This window comes from Dendrobates tinctorius, unplaced genomic scaffold (assembly GCF_039654945.1).
Source record: "Dendrobates tinctorius isolate UK_male_01 unplaced genomic scaffold, ASM3965494v1 ptg000070l, whole genome shotgun sequence".
Taxonomy (NCBI): Eukaryota; Metazoa; Chordata; class Amphibia; order Anura; family Dendrobatidae; genus Dendrobates; species Dendrobates tinctorius.
In genome coordinates, this window is record NW_027361738.1 from 82198939 (window position 1) to 82222154 (window position 23216).

At 42.4% G+C, this 23216-nt stretch overlaps 1 protein-coding gene across 1 annotated transcript; it reads left to right on the forward strand.

Moving 5' to 3' along the window:
- Window positions 1-5678: 5678 nt before the first annotated feature.
- Window positions 5679-22735, forward strand: LOC141095887 (uncharacterized). Its single transcript, XM_073582262.1, has 18 exons — window positions 5679-5809; window positions 5981-6007; window positions 7046-7096; window positions 7676-7711; window positions 10010-10060; window positions 10680-10748; window positions 12290-12340; window positions 12917-12952; window positions 15252-15302; window positions 15945-16013; window positions 17533-17583; window positions 18211-18246; window positions 19508-19576; window positions 20238-20288; window positions 21660-21746; window positions 22288-22329; window positions 22522-22587; window positions 22651-22735. The coding sequence occupies exons 2-18, from the start codon at window positions 5994-5996 to the stop codon at window positions 22733-22735; spliced, it is 915 nt and encodes a 304-aa protein (XP_073438363.1). The 5' UTR covers window positions 5679-5809; window positions 5981-5993.
- Window positions 22736-23216: the final 481 nt, after the last annotated feature.

Here is a 23216-nt window from a genome sequence, read left to right on the forward strand (position 1 = left end):
TATCAGTATGTCTTTGGAGTGTGGGAGGAAACCGGAGAACCCCCACGCAAACATGGGGAGAACATACAAACTCCTTGTATTGAAGTAAAAAAACAAAACAGGAACAAATACAATATTTAAAATGAAGAACAAGAAAAGTTAAAATCAACAAACTTACCGGTATTTCAATGGGAACTATGGGCCTGCTTTTGGCTAATGAGATGGACAATGTCCGGTTCCATATTTGTCACTGCTAGTCGTAACAAGGGAAGCAATTGTTCTCTTTCTTTATATCATTGTTTCCTAGGGATTCCAAATTGCTATTAGTAAAATACCAATATATACACAGCACTTCAAAAACAATATACCAGCAATAAAATTGCCCACACAGAGACATACAGACTGCACTGCCCATCAATGCAGCCTGATCAGTGCCCATCAATGCAGTCTGATCAGTGCCCATCAATGCAGTCTGATCAGTGCCCATCAATGCAGCCTGATCAGTGCCCATCAATGCAGTCTGATCAGTGCCCATCAATGCAGTCTGATCAGTGCCCATCAATGCAGTCTGATCAGTGCCCATCAATGCAGTCTGATCAGTGCCCATCAATGCAGTCTGATCAGTGCCCATCAAAGCAGCCTTGCCAGGCCAAATCATTTCAGCCTCACCAGTGCCCATATTGGTGGAACTCTGCTTTTACCTCAGGCTCAGACTGGTGTGGTGCAATAGTCCCCAATAGGCAGACAAATGTCCGAAATAGGCAGCATAGGTCCCCAATAGGCAGCATAGTCCCCAGTAGTCAGCATTGTCACAAATAGGCAGGTGATTATCCCCAAAAGGCAGCATAGGCCCCAATAGGCAGGTAATTGTCCCCAATAGGCAGTATAGGTTCCCAATAGGCAGCATAGTCCCTAATAGGCAGGTAAATGTCCCCAATAGGCAGTATAGGTCCCCAATAGGTAGCATAGTCCCTAATAGGCAGGTAAATGTCACAAATAGGTAGCATAGTCCCCAATAGGCAGGTGAATGTCCCCAATAGGCAGCATGGTCCCCAATAGGCAGCATAGTCCACAATCGGCTGGTAAATGTCCCAATAGGCAGCATAGTCCCCTATAGGCAGGTGAATGTCCCCAATAGGCAGCATAGTCCACAATAGGCAGGCAAATGTCCCCAATAGGCAGTTGAATGTACCCAATAGGAAGATAAATGTGCCAAAAAAGGCAGCATAGTTCCCAATAGGCAGCATAGTCCCCGATAGGCAGGTAAATGTCTCCAATAGGCAGCATAGTCCACAATAGGCAGGTAAGTGTCCCCAATAGGCAGGTAAATGTCCCCAATAGACAGTATAGGTCCCCAGTAGGCAGCATACTCCCCAATAGGCAGGTAAAGGTCCCCAATAGGCAGCATAATCCCCAATAGGCAAGTAAAGGTCCCCAATAGGCAGCATAGTCCACAATAGGCAGTATAGGTCCCCAATAGGCAGTATAGGACCCAATAGGCAGGTAAATATCCCCAATAGGCAGCACAGGTCCGCATGATAGACCAACCCCGGGCTTAAAAAAACAAAACACAAAACACCAGTTCTCACCTATGTCCCCAGCTGCTTTGAAGAGGTGCCTGCTCGACTCCATCATCTTCTGGCATAGGCGGCGTGACGTCATCAGGCTGCGCAGGCGGCGTGATAACAATTACGTCGTCTGTGATGCATACAGAAGCCGCGCATCGCCTTTCCTTGCCGCCTCATCGCTCCGCCCGCCATTACAGGGCCCGCCGGCATTGAACTGTAGTGAAGTTCAATATCGGCCTGGCCCAGTGGCTGAATAAATGTCCTTCGCGGGCCGCATGTGTCCCGCGGGCCATAGTTTGAGAACCTCTGGTCTAAGGGGTAAAGTTTCTCCTTGAAGAGAGGTCCAAGTTGGTGTAGGGAGACTTATAGACCATAAAATGCTTCCCTAGAAATTTAAATATGCAAGTAGTTTGTTGAGAGAAAGAGGACAGGAGCTCTAGTGCCAAATATTGGATGTATCTTTTCACTGATGAGAAGCAAAAAGCTCCAAACACTAGTCTGCAAATAAAGTTTCTGATTTTGTTTTCTATGCAAAGTCATGTGACGAGGCCTCATAAAGGGTCGATGTTGACTTTTAGGATTTCTACCTCCAATGGGTGGCACTAGTGCTCCTATCCTCTTCCTCTCTGAAGAAGTTATTTCCTTGATATGTCAATAATTACATTGATATCTCTTGTGAAAAGTTTTGGTATAAGGGAAGGAACTGAAGAGGGTTGTACAAGGTTTTATAAATGCTGTCTCCTTTCTTATAAAAACAGCGCCACACCTGTCTGTCGGCTGTGTCCGGTATTACAGCTCAGCTCTATTCACTTCTATGGAGCTGAGTTACAAAATCACACATATCCTGTGGACAAGTGCGGTGTTGTTTTTTTTTGGAGGAAAGCAGTTACAGTCATATGTTAAAGTTTGGGCACCCCTATTAATGTTAACCTTTTTTCTTTATAGCAATTTTGGTTTTTGCAACAGCTATTTCAGTTTCATATATCTAATAACTGATGGACTCAGTTATATTTCTGGATTCAAATGAGGTTTATTGTACTAACAGAAAATGTGCAATCTGCATTTAAACAAAATTTGACCGGTGCAAAAGTATGGGCACCCTTATCATTTTCTTGATTTGAACACTCCTAACTACTTTTTACTGACTTCCTGAAGCACTAAATTGGTTTTGTAACCTCATTGAGCTTTGAACTTCATAGCCAGGTGTATCAAATCATGAGAAAAGGTATTTAAGGTGGCCACTTGCAAGTAGTTCTCCTATTTGATTCTCCTATGAAGAGTGGCATCATGGGCTCCTCAAAACAACTCTCAAATGATCTGAAAACAAAGATTATTCAACATAGCTTTTTGGGGGAAGGATACAAAAAGTTGTCTCAGAGATTTAACCTGTCAGTTTCCACTGTGAGGAACATAGTAAGGAAATGGAAGAACACAGGTACAGTTCTTGTTAAGCACAGAAGTGGCAGGCCAAGAAAAATATCAGAAAGGCAGAGAAGAAGAATGGTGAGAACAGTCAAGGACAATCCACAGACCACCTCCAAAGACCTGCAGCATCATCTTGCTGCAGATGGTGTCACTGTGCATCGGTCAACAATACAGTGCACTTTGCACAAGGAGAAGCTGTATGGGAGAGTGATGCGAATGAAGCCTGAGGTATGCAAAAGCACATTTGGACAAGCCAGTTACATTTTGGAAGAAGGTCCTGTGGACTGATGAAACAAAGATTGAGTTGTTTGGTCATACAAAAAGGCGTTATGCATGGAGGCTAAAAAACACAGCATTCCAAGAAAAACACTTGCTACCCACAGTAAAATTTGGTGGAGGTTCCATCATGCTTTTGGGGCTGTGTGGCCAATGCCGGCACCGGGAATCTTGTTAAAGTTGAGGGTCGCATGGATTCAACTCAGTATCAGCAGATTCTTGACAATAATGTGCAAGAATCAGTGACGAAGTTGAAGGGAACGCAGGGGATGGATATTTCAGCAAGACAATGATCCAAAACACCGCTCCAAATCTACTCAGGCATTCATGCAGAGGAACAATTACAATGTTCTGGACTGGCCATCCCAGTCCCCAGACCTGAATATCATTGAACATCTGTGGGATGATTTGAAGCGGGCTGTCCATGCTCGGCGACCATCAAACTTAACTGAACTGGAATTGTTTTGTAAACAGGAATGGTCACAAGTACCTTCATCCGGGATCCAGGAACTCATTAATAGCTACAGGAAGTGACTAGAGGCTGTTATTTTTGCTAAAGGAGGATCTATGAAATATTAATGTCACTTTTATGTTAATGTGCCCATACTTTTGCACCGGTCAAATTTTGTTTAAACGCAGATTGCACATTTTCTGTTAGTACAATAAACCTCATTTGAATCCAGAAATATAACTGAGGCCATTAGTTATTAGATATATGAAACTGAAATAGCTGTTGCAAAAACCAAAATTGCTATAAAGAAAAAAGGTTAACATTAATAGGGGTGCCCAAACTTTAACATATGACTGTATGTTTTTGTATCCGGTACATACAGTCACTTAAAGGAACGTTTCAAGTAAACTGGATTGGTTGCATGTTTTTGTCACTTCCGACAGTTACTGTTGTTACTGGTGATTAGTAATCCATGGCAAGTGATGACATCACACGGTGACATCACGGTAACTGCTGAGGGGATACTCACTAGAGGGCTGCAGTTGGCAGCGAAGTGTAAGTCAACTTTGTATTAGCCTCTTTATATGTCCTTTATTATGTTCTGCTACTTTCTTCTTTATCTGTAGGTATTAACCCTGTAAGTTCAGAATATCTCTTCCCCTTATAGATTTTAATTCCCTTATTTAAAAATGAATCTTTAGTTATTGATCTGAGGTGTCAGTAACCGATTGATCCCCCTTCATTTCTTCACAAATATCAGACCAGGAATGAAATTTGACGTCTACTGTAATTCTTTTTTTTCCTATCATTTCAGGATTTTGTTGTTTGAGAGAGAGAGAGAGAGAGTTATTTGTGAGAGGAATAAGGTAAGTTCTTACTTTTCCTAAATCTATCATTTCTCTGATAGACTGGGGTCACTTGATGGCAGAGAGTCATCTTCCATGTCTCTCATAATCTTCTGCAACTTCTCTTCCCATAGAGAGAAGCTCCTTGTGAGTGAGGAGAATGGCAGATGACTCTGTGCTACCATCGCGCATTAGCCTTAGGGAAGAATCAGACAGTCATATAACTTGGACGAAGATCACAACGCAATGCTCGGACCGGCCTTCATCTCTCCTGACACGAGCATGACAGCTGTAAAAAAACACACGCTGTCACGCTCGGGTCAAGAAAGTCACCGGTCAGTCCAAGCATTGTGTTGCGATCCTCCTCTGAGTAATACAGCTGTATGACTCTTCTCTAAGGCCAAGTTCAGGCATGGCAGATTTATAGCTTTGAAATTTTCATTCTTAAGAGTAATTCATCCAACACTATGCCACAAAAGTATATTTTTATGTAATATGTAGACCCAAGTAAAATTTAGCGCCTTTTGGCTTTTTTTTTACGCCAGCCAGGACACTTTTCAAAAATGTTGGTACGGCCTAGTCAATGGTCAGGGAAAGGCAAAGTCCAACAGAATAGTTATAATATGCAACAAAAAGTGTTGTAAAAGGGGCAAACTCCACCCAAAGTCCGGTGTTTGGGGTTTTGCCATGTTGGCTTGCGGAGACATTGCTGGCTTATGTGTCCCAGTTTTGGCTACAGTAATATTCATAACTATGTTATAAGTCGGTGTCTCTATTCTATAACTACTGTCTATATCTGAATCTAAAAACTGTCTAGTGACCTTTGATGATCTTCTGTTATCAGCCATGGAGCAGATGACATCAATTCTCATTGTCTTCTTACTCTTTAATAGGAGGAAGGTAGCGGAGGAGGAAGAGGAGGAAGCGGAGGAGGAGGAGTAAGAGGAGGAGGAGGAGGAGGAAGAGGAGGAGGAAGCGGAGGAGAAAGAGGAGGAAAAAGAGGAGGAGGAAGCAGAGGAGGAAGAGGAGGAAGCAGAGGAGAAGGAGTAAGAGGAGGAGGAGGAGTAAGAGGAGGAGGAAGCAGAGGAGAAAGAGGAGGAGAAAGAGGAGGAGGAAGCGGAGGAGGAAAAGGAGGAGGAGGAGGAGGAGGAAGAGGAGGAGAAAGAGGAGGAGGAAGCGGAGGAAACGGAGGAAGAAGAGGAGGAGGAGTAGGAAAAGGAAGAGGAGAAAGCGGAAGAGAAGAAGGAGCAACATCTGGATAAGATGTATGTATCTGATATAACTGTGATTATTCATTTTCCCATTTTCTCCCTGTAATAATTCACAGAGATGTCTACACTGCTTATATTAGGGTTCAACATTATCATTTCTCGTCCTACCATTTTGGTAAATGTGTATGTGTAATATCAATTTTTTTACTGTTTTTTCTTTAACAGATTGATACACAAAATGGAGAACACAAAGTGAGTATTCAGTTATTTATCTTATTCCATCTTCCTACCACATTCATATATGAGTGGTATGTGTACTAATAAGGGGAGGACTCCATAATGATGGCATCATGGCATTACCGCTCTCGCTCATGGGCATTTACAATGTTTCCATATGAAGCATACATTACTTTCACTAATAGAGACTTTAGACCCCGTTGTATTCTTCATACTGTTATTCATCCTTTTCCCCCATAGGATAAGAATGAGGTCATGAAAAAATTACAGTACTGCCAAAAATTTACCCTAACTCCTGACCGACCAAATACTGTCTTAGAGCCCTAGATTAAAGGATAATCATAGTTTGCACTACAACTGATCTCAACATAGATCTATATAGATTCTGGAGGTGATTTGTATGCTGCTAAGAGACAAGTTATATAGATTTTTTTTACTCTTTATATTAGCCATGGTGTTACAGGAATAGCCCGAAATACAAAGTGATTTTCATTCTAAATCCCTATCTATTTAATGCCAAAATTGAAGTTATTTTCTAATATACTTTAATTAAAAATTCCATATCCTTCCCTAACTACACTATCCAACTGCTTTTCTTTCTTTTTCTTACTTTCTTTTTGATGACGCTTCATTTAAAAATCCCAGTGCATGCTTGGATACTCAAATAAACCTTCATCAGGAGGCAGAGGCTGCAGTCACTGTCCCAATCATTGCCCTGTTACTGAAATTAAGTGTTAGCAGTGACCTTCATTTCAGAGGCTGGGCTAGTCCTGGGCGATATGCACAAAGACAGTGGATTTTCTCGCCGGCTCAAATCAGTAGTAATGAGCCGGCAACAGATCAGAGAGCACTGTCAGTTCACCTTTTAAGATGAATACTTCGCTTGTAGAGAGGAGCACCAGATGCCCACAAGTTACGCCTTTAAATGCTGGGAAATTGTCTTATAATGTGCAGTGACAGTGCGCTCTGCTCTGTTGCCGGCAAGAGAAACTTTTAACTGTAGGATTCAAAAGTATCAATTCTTCTAATCAGAACTTTATTTTTTCATTTCAGCTGCTTTGGATCCACTGAAACACTTGCATCATTTAATGAAGTGCCTCAGCCGTAAGTAACTGGTGTAATCATGGTCCTTAAATTTCAATGATTTAGTCCTTAGTACCTTTTAACTATGAAACATAGATGCAATCAGAAGTGGAACTTGAACTGCTTGTGCTTCAATGCAAATTATTCAACAGGGCCCCTCAGCTACTATAACCAGTTGTAATAGTGATGATGAATATATATGTGGCAGATGAGGGTGTCCCAATGCATGTGAGGAGTTTACACATGGCAGACACGGAGGCCTCCAGTAGACCCCTAGCTGCAATGTCAATCAATCAGCACCCTATGATCGCTTTGCGTGGGGAATGATGGCCATACAAAGTGGCAGTCACCATTTTAAAGACCTTTTTAATACTGCTATCATACATCACAGCAGTATTTAAAGGGTTAAATTGATGTTATCATGGCTATCTCCAATTGTACTCTTGAGCCTGCTCCATACCGATATAGTGCGCCCTCAATAAGGGGTTAATCGGGACTCTTCATTCAGCATTTCCTACCCCAGTCTTTATATAACCCTGTGTTATCTGGATTTCAGATTAGATTATATGATTTACATGACTTATTTTTTGTGTCCAATAGTGAAGAAGATGACAGTGAGAATTGGAGTGTGATTGGGTAAGTGGAGAGTGTGAGACTAAATATATATTGGGGGATATATACATACAATATGGAACATTATATACTTATACTTATGGCACTTTCAGTCACTTGGTATAAAACATGGATGCATATTTGTCTATGTATGTAACAATGGGTACTGGGGTGGTAGTCCGGACCATGCTCACCCACTAAACACAGTCTGTAGACACCCCGACCCCTTGTACATGCAACACAGGACTGATGCAGCCTTTCCACAAAGAGTTACCTTGTCTTTCTTTCGTGTCAGCAGTCCAGGCAATTAAGAGTCTGGGGATGCAGCTGTACTCCAACAATTGAAATGTAACTTTTTATTGAACAGTGATAAAGGATAGACAAAAAGAGAATTTCAACATTGGCTTCCTGCTCTCTCCCTGACATTTACTGTAGTCGCATCCACAACGGCCGCAGCAGCTGAGGTTCGCAGTAGTCCAATCACTGGAATCTGGGCGCCTGAGACCCCTTCAGCAAAGGTCCTCCTCAAAGTCCTGGAGGCCTGTGTTGTAGTCCCTCAGTCTCTAAGAGCCTTTGATCTGGGGCAACATATCTCTCCCATTTGGGAGTCTGGAAATGCCCCTTCTGCAGTATACATCTACCCTTGCCGAGGATCTGTGCAGTTGTTCCTGAAGCAGCAGCTTTCTCCTGCCTTGCTGCTGCTGCTGGCCCAGCCTATAATGTTAACTGTTGACTGTCCCTAACTCATATACAGTCATTTAAAGGGGAACATACCAGTACAATATCAGACATAATACATTATAATACAAATACAGCATTAAAATTACAAGACATAAAACATAGTGCTCGTGGGGGGGTTACATAGGAGAAGGAGAGGGAGCAACTGAGGAGACCGGCCACCTATTACATGTATATGCAATGATAACTGATGGAGGAGCCAGAAGCAAAAGGCCAGTGAGGTCAGATCATTTGTTCATGAGCATTTCTCTACCATCAAGTTGTTCTCCATTTCTATCCCTCACTTCTATAAAATTCATTGCAGGCATGCAACATCTTTTTTTTCTTACTTCCTTATTAATGACTCTTTGTTTGAAAAACCCAGGGATACTCAGACTAAACATCATCAGGAGGCAGAAACTGCGGTTACTGCCCCAGCCTCTGCACTATCCCTGAAACGAAGAAATAGCAGTGACCTTCATTTCAGGGGCTTGGCTATTCACTGTGCAATGTGCACTGTGTGCTGTGCGCAAACACTGCGCATTCTCACCAGATCAGATCAGTAGTAATGAGCCGACAACAGATCAGAGCGCACTGTCAGTTCACTTTGTAACATGTATATTTGGCTAGTAGAGAGGAGCATCAACTGTCCACAAGATACGCCCTTAAAGGGAATCTGTCACCACATTTTTGGAATATATTGTAAAAATATCATTCAATTTAGTGTCACCTCTGCGTTATACAAGTACTTTTGATACCGCTTCACTCCCCACTAATGATACATAAATAACATTTTAATTCCTCCCGCGGTGTACGTAATTATGCTCGGTCCAGGCCGATGGGTGAGGCTTATTGTCCATCTCCACCCCCCTCTCCTCTGCTTGCTGTACGTATTCTTTTCTGTGAATATCACAGATTGCTTATAGTTACCGCATGTGCGCATTCATATAGCCTCTCGATCGTACGCAGTATGTTTTGCCCAACTGTGGGCAAAGCTTAAAATCATTATTGCACATGCGCCCGCATACACCATGGCTTTCTATGGCCCGGAAGTATACAAAAATACTTGCTGGCCATAGAACGTAATCGTGTATGCCGACACATGCGCAATACTGTTTTTCAGCTTTGCCCACAGTTGGGTAAAGCACAGTACGCATGCGCGAGGGACCATTTGAAAGCGCACGCACGATAACTCAAAATGAATGTAGGAATTACCCAAAAGGAATGCGTAGAGCAAGCCAGTAGGGGGCGAGAGACGGGCAATAAGCTACGCCCATCGGACCGGACCGAGCATATTTACATACACCGCTGGAGGAATAAAAACGGTATTTATGTATCATTGGTGAGGAGTCAAGCGGTATCAAAAGTACTAGTTTAATGCATAGGTGACACTAAATTGAATGATATTTTTACATGATATCCCAAAAAAGTGACAGATTCCCTTTAAATGCTGGGAAATCATTTTACAATCTGCAGTGACAGTGCGCTCTACTTTCTTGCCATTGAGAGAGCACACTGCTTTGTGCACATCACGGCTGATAACTTTTATCTGTAGGCTTCCTAAGTATCAATTCTTTTAATCAGAACTTTATTTTTTCATTTCAGCTGCTTTGATTCCAATGAAACACTTGCATCGCTTAGTGAAGTGCCACTGTCGTAAGTAACTGGTGTAATCATGGTCCACAACTTTCAATGGTTTAGTCCCCAGTACCTTTTAACAATGAGACATAAATGCAATCAGAGGTGTAACTTGAACTTCTTGGGCTTCAATGCAAATTATGCAACAGGGCCCCTCAGTTTCTATAACCATTTGTAATAGTGATGAATATATAGTGGCAGATGAGGGTGTCCCAATGCATGTGAGATCACACATGACAGATGCGGAGGCCTCCAGTGAACTCCTAGCTGCAATGTCAATCAATCAGCACCCTGCGATCGTTTTCTGTGGGGGCCGATCGCCATACAAAGTGTCAGTCGCCATTTTAAAGCCCTTTTTAATACTGCTATCATACTTCACAGCAGCATTTAAAGGGCTAAACTGATGCAATCACGGCTAGCTGCAGTTGCATCAGATACTGTTGGATGCCACAGGTGGTTCAGGGGGCAGACTTTACTCTTGAGCCCGCTCCATACAGAGATAGTGTGCCCTCAATAAGGGGTTAATCGAGACTTTTCATTCAGCATTTCCTACCCCAATCTTAATATAACCCTGTGTTATCTGGATGTCAAAGTAGATGATATATGATTTACATGACTTGTTTTATGTGTCCAATAGTGAGGAACATCAGAGTGAGGAGGAACAGGATGAAACATCTTGTGAGAGTGAGACTTGGAGTGTGATTGGGTAAGTGGAGAGTGTGAGGCTAAATATATATTGGGGGATATATACATACAATATGTAACATTATATACTTATAGTTATGGCACTTTCAGTCATTTGGTATAAAACATGGCTGCATATATGTCTATGTATATGCAATGATAACTGATGGAGGAGCCAAAATCAAAAGACCAGTGAGGTCAGATCCTTTGTTCATGAGCATTTCTGTTCCATCTACAAAGTTGTTCTCCATTTTTATCCCTCAATTCTATAAAATTCCTTGCAGGCGTGCGACATCTTTTTTTTCTCTCTTACTTTTTGATGAGGCTTTGTTTGAAAATCCCAGTGCATGCTGGGATACTTAGACAAAACATCATTAGGGGAGAAGCTTCGGTCACTTCCCCAGCCTCTGCACTATCCCTGAAATGAAGCATTAGTAGTGACCTTCATTTCAGGGGCTTGGCTGTTCACTGTGCAATGTGCACTGTGTGCTGCGTGCAAAGACTGCGCTTTCTTGCCAAATCAGAAAAGTAGTAAAGAGTCGGCAACAGATCAGAGCGCACTGTCAGTTCACTTTGTAAGATGAATATTTGGCTAGTAAAGAGGAGCACCAACCGCCCTCAAGTTACGCTTTTAAAGGTAATCTGTCACCATGTTTTATGTAAAAATATCATTCAATTTAGTGTCACCTCTGCATTATACAAGTACATTTGATACCCTTTCACTACTCACCAATAATACATAAATATCGTTTTTATTCCTCCAGCGGTGTATGTAAATATGTTCTGTCTAGTCTAATGGGCTGGGCTTATTGTCCATCTCCACCACTCCTCTGCTTGCTGTACGTATTCTTTTCTGTGAATATCATAGATCGCTTAGAGTTACCGCGTGTATGCATTCAAATGGCCTCTCACGTGTGCGCAGTATGCTTTGCCCAATTGTGGGAAAAGCATAAAGTCATTATTGCACATGCGCTGGCACACACCGTGGCTTTCTATGGCCCGGAATTATACAAGTATGCTTCCAGGCCATAGAACGCAATTGCTTATGCCCATGCATGCGCAATATTGTTTTTCGGCTAATCCCACAGTTGGGCAAAGCACACTGCGCATACGCGAGAGGCCATTTGAATGAGCATGCGTGGCAACTGTACGCGATCTGTGATATTCACAGAAAAGAATACGTACATCAATCAAAGGAGGGGGGTGGAGACGGAAAATAAGCCCCACCCATTGGACCAGATCGAGCATATTTACATACATCGCGCGAGGAATAAAAAGGTATTAATGTATCATTAGTGGGGCATGTCAAGGGGTATCAAAAGTACTTGTATAATGCATAAGTGACACTAAATTGAATGATATTTTTACATGATATCCCAAAAAAGTGGTGACAGATTCCCTTTAAATGCTGGGAAATCATCTTACAATCTGCAGTGACAGTGCGCTCTGCTCTGTTGCCGTTGATAGAGCACATTGTTTTGTGCACAACACGGCTGATAATGTTTATCTGTAGGCTTCCTAAGTATCAATTCTTTTAATCAGAACTTTATTTTTTCATTTCAGCTGCTTTGATCCCAATGAAACACTTGCATCGCTTAATGAAGAGCCACTGTCGTAAGTAACTGGTGTAATCATGGTCCACAACTTTCAATGATTTAGTCCTCAGTACCCTTTAACTATGAGACATGGATGCAATCAGAGGTGTAACTTGAACTTCTTGGGCTTCAATACAAATTATGCAACAGGGCCCCACAGCTACTATAACCAGTTGTAATAGTGATGAATATATATGTGGCAGATGAGGGTGTCCCAATGCATGAGAAGATCACACATGGCAGACACAGAGGCCTCTAGTAGACCCCTAGCTGCAATGTCAATCAATCAGCACCCTATGATCGCTTTGCGTGGGGAATGATGGCCATACAAAGAAGCAGTCGCCATTTTAAAGACCGTTTTAATACTGCTATCATAGATCACAGCAGTATTTAAAGGGTTAAAATGATGTTATCATGGCTATCTCCAATTGTACTCTTGAGCCTGCTCCGTACAGAGATAGTGTGCCCTCAATAAGGGGTTAATCGGGACTCTTCATTCAGCATTTCCTACCCCAGTCTTTATATAACCCTGTGTTATCTGGAAGTCAGATTAGATTATATGTGATTTACATGACTTATTTTTTGTGTCCAATAGTGAAGAAGATGACAGTGAGAATTGGAGTGTGACTGGGTAAGTGGAGAGTGTGAGACTAAATATATATTGGGGGATATATACATACAATATGGAACATTTTATACTTATACTTATGGCACTTTCAGTCACTTGGTATAAAACATGGATGCATATTTGTCTATGTATGTAACAAGGGGTACTGGGGTGGTAGTCCGGACCATGCTCACCCACTAAACACAGTCTGTAGACACCCCGGCCCCTTGTACATGCAACACAGGACTGATACAGCCTTTCCCCGAAGAGTTACCTTGTCTTTCTTTGGTCTCAGCAGTCCAGGCAATTAAGAGTCTTGGGATGCAGCTGTTCTCCAACAAGGGAAACGTAACTTTTTATTGAACAGTGATAAAGGATAGACAAAAAGAGAATTTCAACATTGGCTTCCTGCTCTCTCCCTGACATTTGATGTAGTCGCATCCACAACGGCCGCAGCAGCCGAGGTTCGCAGTAGTCCAATCACTGGAATCTGGGCGCCTGAGTCCCCTTCAACAAAGGTCCTCCTCAAAGTCCTGGAGGCCTGTGTTGCAGTCCCTCAGTCTCTAAAAGCCTTTGATATGGGGCAACATATCTCTCCCATTTGGGAGTCTGGAAATGCCCCTTCTGCAGTATACATCTACCCTTGCCGAGGATCTGTGCAGTTGTTCCTGAAGCAGCAGCTTTCTCCCACCTTTCTGCTGCTGCTGGCCCAGCCTATAATGTTAACTGTTGACTGTCCCTAACTCATATACAGTCATTTAAAGGGGAACATACCAGTACAATATCAGACATAATACATTATAATACAAATACAGCATTAAAATTACAAGACATAAAACATAGTGCTCGTGGGGGGGTTACATAGGAGAAGGAGAGGGCGCAACTGATGAGACCGGCCACCTATTACATGTATATGCAATGATAACTGATGGAGGAGCCAAAAGCAAAAGGCCAGTGAGGTCAGATCATTTGTTCATGAGCATTTCTCTACCATCAAGTTGTTCTCCATTTCTATCCCTCACTTCTATAAAATTCATTGCAGGCATGCAACATCTTTTTTTTCTAACTTCCTTATTGATGACTCTTTGTTTGAAAATCCCAGGGATACTCAGACAAAACATCATCAGGAGGCAGAAAACTGCGGTTACTGCCCCAGCCTCTGCACTATCCCTGAAACGAAGAATTAGCAGTCACCTTAATTTCAGGGGCTTGGCTATTCACTGTGCAATTTGCACTGTGTGCTGTGCGCAAAGACTACGCATTCTCACCAGATCAGATCAGTAGTAATGAGCCGACAACAGATCAGAGCGCACTGGCAGTTCACTTTGTAACATGTATACTTGGCTAGTAGAGAGGAGCATCAACTGCCCACAAGATACGCCCTTAAAGGGAATCTGTCACCACATTTTTGGAATATATTGTAAAAATATCATTCAATTTAGTGTCACCTCTGCATTATAAAAGTACTTTTGATACCCTTTCACTCCCCACTAATGATACATAAATAACATTTTAATTCCTCCCGCGGTGTATGGAATTGTGCTCGGTCCAGGCCGATGGGTGAGGCTTATTGTCCATCTCCACCCCCCTCTCCTCTGCTTGCTGTACGTATTCTTTTCTGTGAATATCACAGATCGCTTATAGTTACCGCATGTGCGCATTCAAATGGCCTCTCGATCGTACGCAGTATGTTTTGCCCAACTGTGGGCAAAGCTTAAAATCATTATTGCACATGCGCCGGCATACACCATGGCTTTCTATGGCCCGGAAGTATACAAATATACTTGCTGGCCATAGAACGCAATCGTGCATGCCGAAGCATGCGCAATACTGTTTTTCGGCTTTGCCTACAGTTGGGTAAAGCACACTACGCATGCGCAAGGGACCATTTGAAAGCGCACGCACGATAACTCAAAACGAACGCAGGAATTACCCAAAAGGAATGCGTAGAGCAAGCCAGGAGGGGGCGAGAGACGGGCAATAAGCTACGCCCATCGGACCGGACCGAGCATATTTACATACACCGCTGGAGGAATAAAAACGGTATTTATGTATCATTGGTGAGGAGTCAAGCGGTATCAAAAGTACTAGTTTAATGCCTAGGTGACACTAAATTGAATGATATTTTTACTTGATATCCCAAAAAAGTGACAGATTCCCTTTAAATGCTGGGAAATCATCTTACAATCTGCAGTGACTGTGCGCTCTGCTCTGTTGCCGTTGAGAGAGCGCAGTGCTTTGTGCACATCACGGCTGATAACTTTTATCTGTAGGCTTCCTAAGTATCAATTCTTTTAATCAGAACTTTATTTTTTCATTTCAGCTGCTTTGATTCCAATGAAACACTTGCATCGCTTAGCGAAGTGCCACTGTCGTAAGTAACTGGTGTAATCATGGTCCACAACTTTCAATGGTTTTGTCCCCAGTACCTTTTAACAATGAGACATGGATGCAATCAGAGGTGTAACTTGAACTTCTTGGGCTTCAATGCAAATTATTCAACAGGGCCCCACAGCTACTATAACCAGTTGTAATAGTGATGAATATATATGTGGCAGATGAGGGTGTCCCAATGCATGTGAGGAGATCACACATGGCAGACACGGAGGCCTCAAGTAGACCCCTAGCTGCAATGTCAATCAATCAGCACCCTATGATCGATTTGCGTGGGGGCTGATGGCCATACAAAGTGTCAGTCGCCGTTTTAAAGCCCTTTTTAATACTGCTATCATATATCACAGCAGTATTTAAAGGGTTAAATTGATGCTAAAATGGCTATCTCCAATTGTATCAGGTACTGTGGGTGCCAGATATGTAACAGAGCCATCACAGGTGGTTCAGGGGGCAGACTTTACTTTTGAGCCTGCTCCATACAGAGATAGTGCGCCCTCAATAAGGGGTTAATCTGGGCTCTTCATTCAGCACATCTTACCCCAATCTTTATATAACCCTGTGTTATCTGGATGTCAAAGTAGATTATATATGATTTACATGACTTATTTTATGTTTCCAATAGTGATAAAGAAGAGAGTGAGGAGGAACAGGTGAAAACATCTTGTGAGAGTGAGGATTGGAGTGTGATTGGGTAAGTGGAGAGTGTGAGGCTAAATATATATTGGGGGATATATACATACAATATGGAACATTATATACTTATAGTTATGGCACTTTCAGTCATTTGGTATAAAACATGGCTGCATATATGTCTATGTATATGCAATGATAACTGATGGAGGAGCCAAAATCAAAAGACCAATGAGGTCAGATCCTTTGTTCATGAGCATTTCTGTTCCATCTACAAAGTTGTTCTCCATTTTTATCCCTCAATTCTATAAAATTCCTTGCAGGCGTGCGACATCTTTTGTTTTTCTCTCTTACTTTTTGATGACGCTTTGTTTGAAAATCCCAGTGCATGCTGGGATACTTAGACAAAACATCATTAGGGGAAAAGCTTTGGTCACTTCCCCAACCTCTGCACTATCCCTGAAATGAAGCATTAGTAGTGACCTTCATTTCAGGGGCTTGGCTGTTCACTGTGCAATGTGCACTGTGTGCTGCGCGCAGACTGTGCTTTCTTGTCAAATCAGAAAAGTAGTAAAGAGCCGGCAACAGATCAGAGCGCACTGTCAGTTCACTTTGTAAGATGAATATTTGGCTAGTAAAGAGGAGCACCAACCACCCTCAAGTTACGCTTTTAAAGGTAATCTGTCACCATGTTTTATGTAAAAATATCATTCAATTTAGTGTCACCTCTGCATTATACAAGTACTTTTGATACCCTTTCTCTACTCACCAATAATACATAAATATTGTTTTTATTCCTCCAGCGGTGTATGTAAATATGTTCTGTCTAGTCTAATGGGCTGGACTTATTGTCCATCTCCACCACTCCTCCTCTGCTTGCTGTAGGTATTCTTTTCTGTGACTATCACAGATCGCTTAGAGTTACCGCGCGTGCGCAGTATGCTTTGCCCAAATGTGGGCAAAGCATAAAGTCGTTATTGCACATGCGCTGGCACACACCATGGCTTTCTATGGCCCGCAAGTATACAAGTATACTTCCAGGCCATAGAACGCAATTGCTTATGCCCATGCATGCGCAATATTGTTTTTCGGCTATTCCCACAGTTGGGCAAAGCACACTGCGCATACGCGAGAGGCCATTTGAATGAGCATGCGTGGTAACTGTACGCGATCTGTGATATTCACAGAAAAGAATACGTACATCAAGCAAAGGAGGGGGGGTGGAGACGGAAAATAAGCCCCACTCATCGGACCAGATCGAGCATATTTACATACATCGCGCGAGGAATAAAAAGGTATTTATGTATCATTAGTGAGGCGTGTCAAGGGGTATCAAAAGTACTTGTATAATGCATAAGTGACACTAAATTGAATGATATTTTTACATGATATCCCAAAAAAGTGGTGACAGATTCCCTTTAAATGCTGGGTAATCATCTTACAATCTGCAGTGACAGTGCGCTCTGCTCTGTGTCCGTTGAGAGAGCACACTGCTTTGTGCACAACACGGCTGTTAATGTTTATCTGTAGGCTTCCTAAGTGTCAATTCTTTTAATCAGAACTTTATTTTTTCATTTCAGCTGCTTTGATCCCAATGAAACACTTGCATCGCTTAATGAAGAGCCACTGTCGTAAGTAACTGGTGTAATCATGGTCCACAACTTTCGATGATTTAGTCCTCGGTACCTTTTAACTATGAGACATGGATGCAATCAGAGGTGTAACATGAACTTCTTGGGCTTCAATACAAATTATGCAACAGGGCCCCACAGCTACTACAACCAGTTGTAATAGTGATGAATATATATGTGGCAGATGAGGGTGTCCCAATGCATGAGAAGATCACACATGGCAGACAAGGAGGCCTCCAGTAGATCCCTAGCTGCAATGTCAACCAATCAGCACCCTCACCCTACGATCGCTTTGCGTGAGGGACGATTGCCATACAAAGTGTCAGTCGCCGTTTAAAAGCCCTTTTTAATACTGCTATCATACATCACAGCAGTATTTAAAGGGCTAAACTGATGCAATCACGGCTAGCTGCAGTTGCATCAGATACTGTTGGATGCCACAGGTGGTTCAGGGGGCAGACTTTACTCTTGAGCCCGCTCCATACAGAGATAGTGCGCCCTCAATAAGGGGTTAATCGGGACATTTCATTCAGCATTTCCTACCCCAGTCTTTATATAACCCTGTGTTATCTGGATGTCAGATTAGATTATATATGATTTACATGACTTATTTTTTGTGTCCAATAGTGAAGAAGATGACAGTGAGACTTGGAGTGTGATTGGGTAAGTGGAGAGTGTGAGGCTAAATATATATTGGGGGATATGTACATACAATATGGAACATTATATACTTATACTTATGGCACTTTCAGTCATTCGGTATAAAACATGGCTGCATATATGTCTATGTATATACAATGATAACTGATGGAGGAGCCAAAATCAAAAGACCAGTGAGGTCAGATCCTTTGTTCATGAGCATTTCTGTACCATTTACAAAGTTTTTCTCCATTTTTATCCCTCATTTCTTTAAAATTCCTTCCAGGCTTGCGACATGATTTTTTTTCTTACTTACTTTTTGATGACGCTTTGTTTGAAAATCCCAGTGAATGCTTGGATATTCAGACAAAACATTATCAGGGGGCAGAAATTGCGGTCACTGCCCCAGCATCTGCACTATGCCTGAAACTAAGCATTAGCAGTGACCTTCATTTCAGGGGCTTGGCTATTCACTGTGCAATGTGCACTGTGTGCAAAGACTGCACATTCTCACCAGTTCAGATCAGTAGTAATGAGCCAGCAACAGATTAGAGCGCACTGTCATTTCACATTTTAGGATGAACACTTAGCTTGTAGAGAGGGGCACCAGCCGCCCAAAAGTTATGCCTTTAAATGCTGGGAAATTGTATTACAATGTGCAGTGACAGTGTGCTCTGCTCTGTTGCTGGCGAGAGAGCGCACTGCTTTGTGTATATCACGTCTTATAACTTTAATCTGCAGGCTTCCTAAGTATCAATTCTTCTAATCAAGAGGGCCCCTCAGCTACTATAACCATTTGTAATAGTGATAAATATATATGTGGCAGATGAGGGTGTCCCAATGCATGTGAGGAGATCACACATGGTGGACACAGAGGCCTCCAGTAGACCCCTAGCTGCAATGTCAATCAATCAGCACCCTACGATCGCTTTGCGAGGTGACTGATGGCCATACAAAGTGGCAGTTACCATTTTAAAGCCCTTTTTAATACTGCTATCATACATAACAGCAGCATTTAAAGGGTTAAACTGATGCAATCACAGCTAGGTCCAATTGTATCAGGTACTGTGGGGTGCCAGCTATGTAACAGAGCCATCACTGATGGTTCAGGGGGCAGACTTTTCTCTTGAGCCTGCTTCATACAGAGATAGTGTGCCCTCAATAAGGGGTTAATCGGGAGTCTTCATTCAGCATTTCCTACCCCAGTCTTTATATAACCTTGTGTCATCTGGATGTGAAAGTTGATTATATATGATTTACATGACTTATTTTATGTGTCCAATAGTGAGGAAGACGAGAGTGAGGAGGAACAGGAGGAAAACTCTTGGGAGTATGAGAGTTTGACTTTCAGTAGGTAAGTGGAGAGTGTGAAAACTGATGGAGGATGGAGGAGCCGAAAACAAAAGACCAGCGAGTTCAGATCCTTTATTCATAAGCATTTCTGTACCGTCTACAAAGATGTTTTCCTTTTCTATCCCTCAATTCTATAAAATTCCTTGCAGGCGTGCAACATCTTTTTTTTCTTACTTCCTTTTTGATGACGCTTTGTTTGAAAATCCCAATGCATGCTGGGATACTCAGATAAAACATCATCAGGGGGCAGAAGCTGAGGTCACTGCCCCGGCCTCTGCACTATCCCTGAAATGAAGCATTAGCAGTGACCGTCTATATCAGGGGCTGGGCTATTCCCTGCGCAATGTGCACTGTGCTCTGCTCACAAAGACTGCCCTTTCTCGCCACATCAGATCAGTAGTACTGAGCTGGCAGGAAAGCAGAGCGCAATGTCAGTTCACCTTGTAAGATGAGAACCCGGCTTGCAGAGATTAGAACCAGCCGCCCAGAAGTTACGCCTTTAAATGCTGGCAAATTGTCTTACAATGTGCAGTGACGGTGCGCTCTGCTCTATTGCCGGCGAGAGAGCACACTGCTTTGTGCACTTCACGGCTGATAACTTTTATCTGTAGGCTTCCTAAGTATCAGTTCTTCTACTCAGAACTTTCTTTTTTTCATTTCAGGTGCTTCGGATTCTATAAAACAATTTCACGGGTTTCTGAAGAGCTACTGCCGTAAGTAACTGGTGTAATCATGGTCCACGACTTTCAATGTTTGTAGTTCTCAGCTACTTTTCACTATGAATTAGAGTCAGTAATGAGCGGTCATAGAGGAGCGCTTAGGAAGCAACCCAGGGGCAGACTAGGATGTCAGTTCTCCACCGCAGCTCCAGCCGAAAGCCTCCGATGGAGGATAGGAGCAGTGAGAAAATGGAAAACGGTCTTAGGAGCGCAGGAAAAAGACTCAGACGAGAGATGAGGTTAAACCATTACGCGTTTCGACGGAGGATCCGTCTTCATCAGGTGGACTCTCGTCTGAGTCTTTTTCTTGCGCTCCTAAGACCGTTTTCCATTTTCTCAACACTTTTTACTATGAGACATAGATGCAGTCAGAGGTTTAACTTGAACTTCTTGGGCTCCAATGCAAAATATGTAATAGGGCTCCTCAGGTACCATAACTATTTGTAATAGTGATGAATATATATGTGGCAGATGAGGGTGTCCCAATGTTATCCATCAAGTACGAACTTTCATCGCTGCATTTGCATTAATACTGGAAAAAAAATGAATAAGGTATATATTTTCGAATTAGTCTGATAAGCTAACGTTAAAATAATTTCTAACACTTTTTCTGTTCAGAGAATTATCAAGTTTCCAGGGTTAATCCATTGTTCATTTCAGGCCTCTCTATGTCGTAACGCATTGGTTCCCATTACACAATTACCCTTCACTTGTCTGTCTAAAGGGGTAAACATATGTCAGAAAGGAGGTAATGGCGAGAATGAGAGAAAAGGGACAATAAATGGATAGTTATGGCACTGTCAGTCACTTGGTATAAAACATGGCTGCATATACGTAATGATAACTGATGGAGGAGCCAAAAATAAAAGACCTATGAGGTCAGATCCTTTATTTATGAGCCTTTCCGCACCGTCTATACAGTTGTTCTCCATTTCTATCCCTCCGTTCTATAAGATTCCTTGTGGGAATATGACATCAGGGAGGGGCCTAGAGCTATTTAGGACCTGTCAGGTGACCTCCAGCTTCCGCTCCTGCAATGATCAGGGTCCAGCAGAAGAGGGAGACTTGTGCAGCTCTCCTCCTGATCGTCTCTCTCCCCGCTCCTCCTCTCAGGCCAAACATGCTCTCCTTTTTGCAGTCCATATGGCTGACACGGCTGTAGTTCTGCCCCTGTAAATGGGGATAATGAACAGAGGGTCACACACGGAGCAATAAACTATTTACTATTCACCATTCAGTGTTCCGGGGATGGGACGTCTGCTCAAAATGTGGCGAACTGCGCATGGGGCTTTTTTTTTACTTTATTTTCTGAATTCATTTATAAAAACACTGCAAATAAAAAACCAGTCTATGTTATGTGTCCAGTAGTGAGGAAGAGGAGCAAGCAGTGGCCATGGATGCCATAGAGTTGAAGATGACAGAAGAAGACCACAGCGCAGAGACCACCAGACTGTAAGTAGAGAGACAGTGACATAAACAGATATTATGGGCTGTATATGATTTTATTTATTAGTAACTCATGAATGACTTGTTATCACTGGGCAGAGACTGAGGAGGATATAAAACATGGATGTACATATTGGGGGCTATTGATTTTTGGGGTCCCCTATACCAGAGTTACAATAAGCACAATTTTCTGAGCTCCTGGTCTCTTCTGATTATCGATGCCGCTCCAATGTGGCCACGGGGCACTGAAAACAGACACCAGCCCTTCTATCTTCAACCTTGGTAGTCAAAGTGGCCATCCGGAAAACTGTTTCCAGTGCCCAATGGCCAATTTGGATAGGAAAGAAAAATATGGATTTCTCTGAAATAAGACATCGGATCGCAGACATCAATATATCATTTTATTCAGCTTTCCATGACCTGTATGCCCATATAGACGGCTTAGGAGGGTTGATCCTACTGACAGATACTCTTTAAGTCACTGCATTTATTTAGGACACAAACACAAGTATCTCTGTTTCTAATGAAAACTTTATTTTTGTCACAGGCCAGAAGTAAAGACGGCGTGCGCCGACACAAAGCCGATCCCGTAAGTAATAAGAGCGATCGTGGCTGCATTTACTCTAACGAGACCTTGGGCTTTAGATCGATGACGTCACATTGTGACATAAGCGCAGGACGTTACACAGGATAATATCGCTGTATATATCCTCATAGACTGATCACAATGATAATATGAACTGTCTGGGTCTCAATTTGTTTGTTTGGATTTTTTTTTCAGATGCAAACGTAAATGGTGGATGCTAAAATGTTTCAGGAGGACGAACAGGAGCCAGGTCAAAAACAGGTAGGTACCTTAACCTCTCCCCACTAATGGACACGTCCTTATGTCCTAATTGCTGTCTTCTAGATGCAAAAGTATTCAATCATTCATCCTGGCAGGAGATCAGTCCCATGCAAATGCTTGTGAAAGTGATATTTATACAATGAGCTAATAATCAGTAATGACATCTATCCATATATCTGTATCATGTAGAAATGCATAGGAAAGACATTATGTTTATTGTCTGTGTCCTTATGGGGCCAGGACTTGTTCCCGATAATTATTTTATAAGGTATTTATTTGTGATCATTTCTTCTATTTCTCCAGCAGCAGAAGTGACAGCAGCAAAAAAGTGCAACGTCCACCAAAGTAAGGAAAAGCTTCCCCCATTGTTGTATGTGACATGTTGTGACACTGAGGCTCCTGATATTAGGGGTAGATACACTTTGTGTCTTCGCTTTATATCTTTATACTATATTGTATATTTTAATGGAAGAAGCCAATATATAAATGTCTATCCATCCGTCCCATAGTGAGAGAAAAGCATTTCCCTTCTCAGTTCCCGACGTCTAAACTCACTAACCCTCTCGCCCTTTCTTCTCCCTTCTAAACACTATTTACCAATTCTTTGGCTTCCTCTTAGGGTCCTCAGA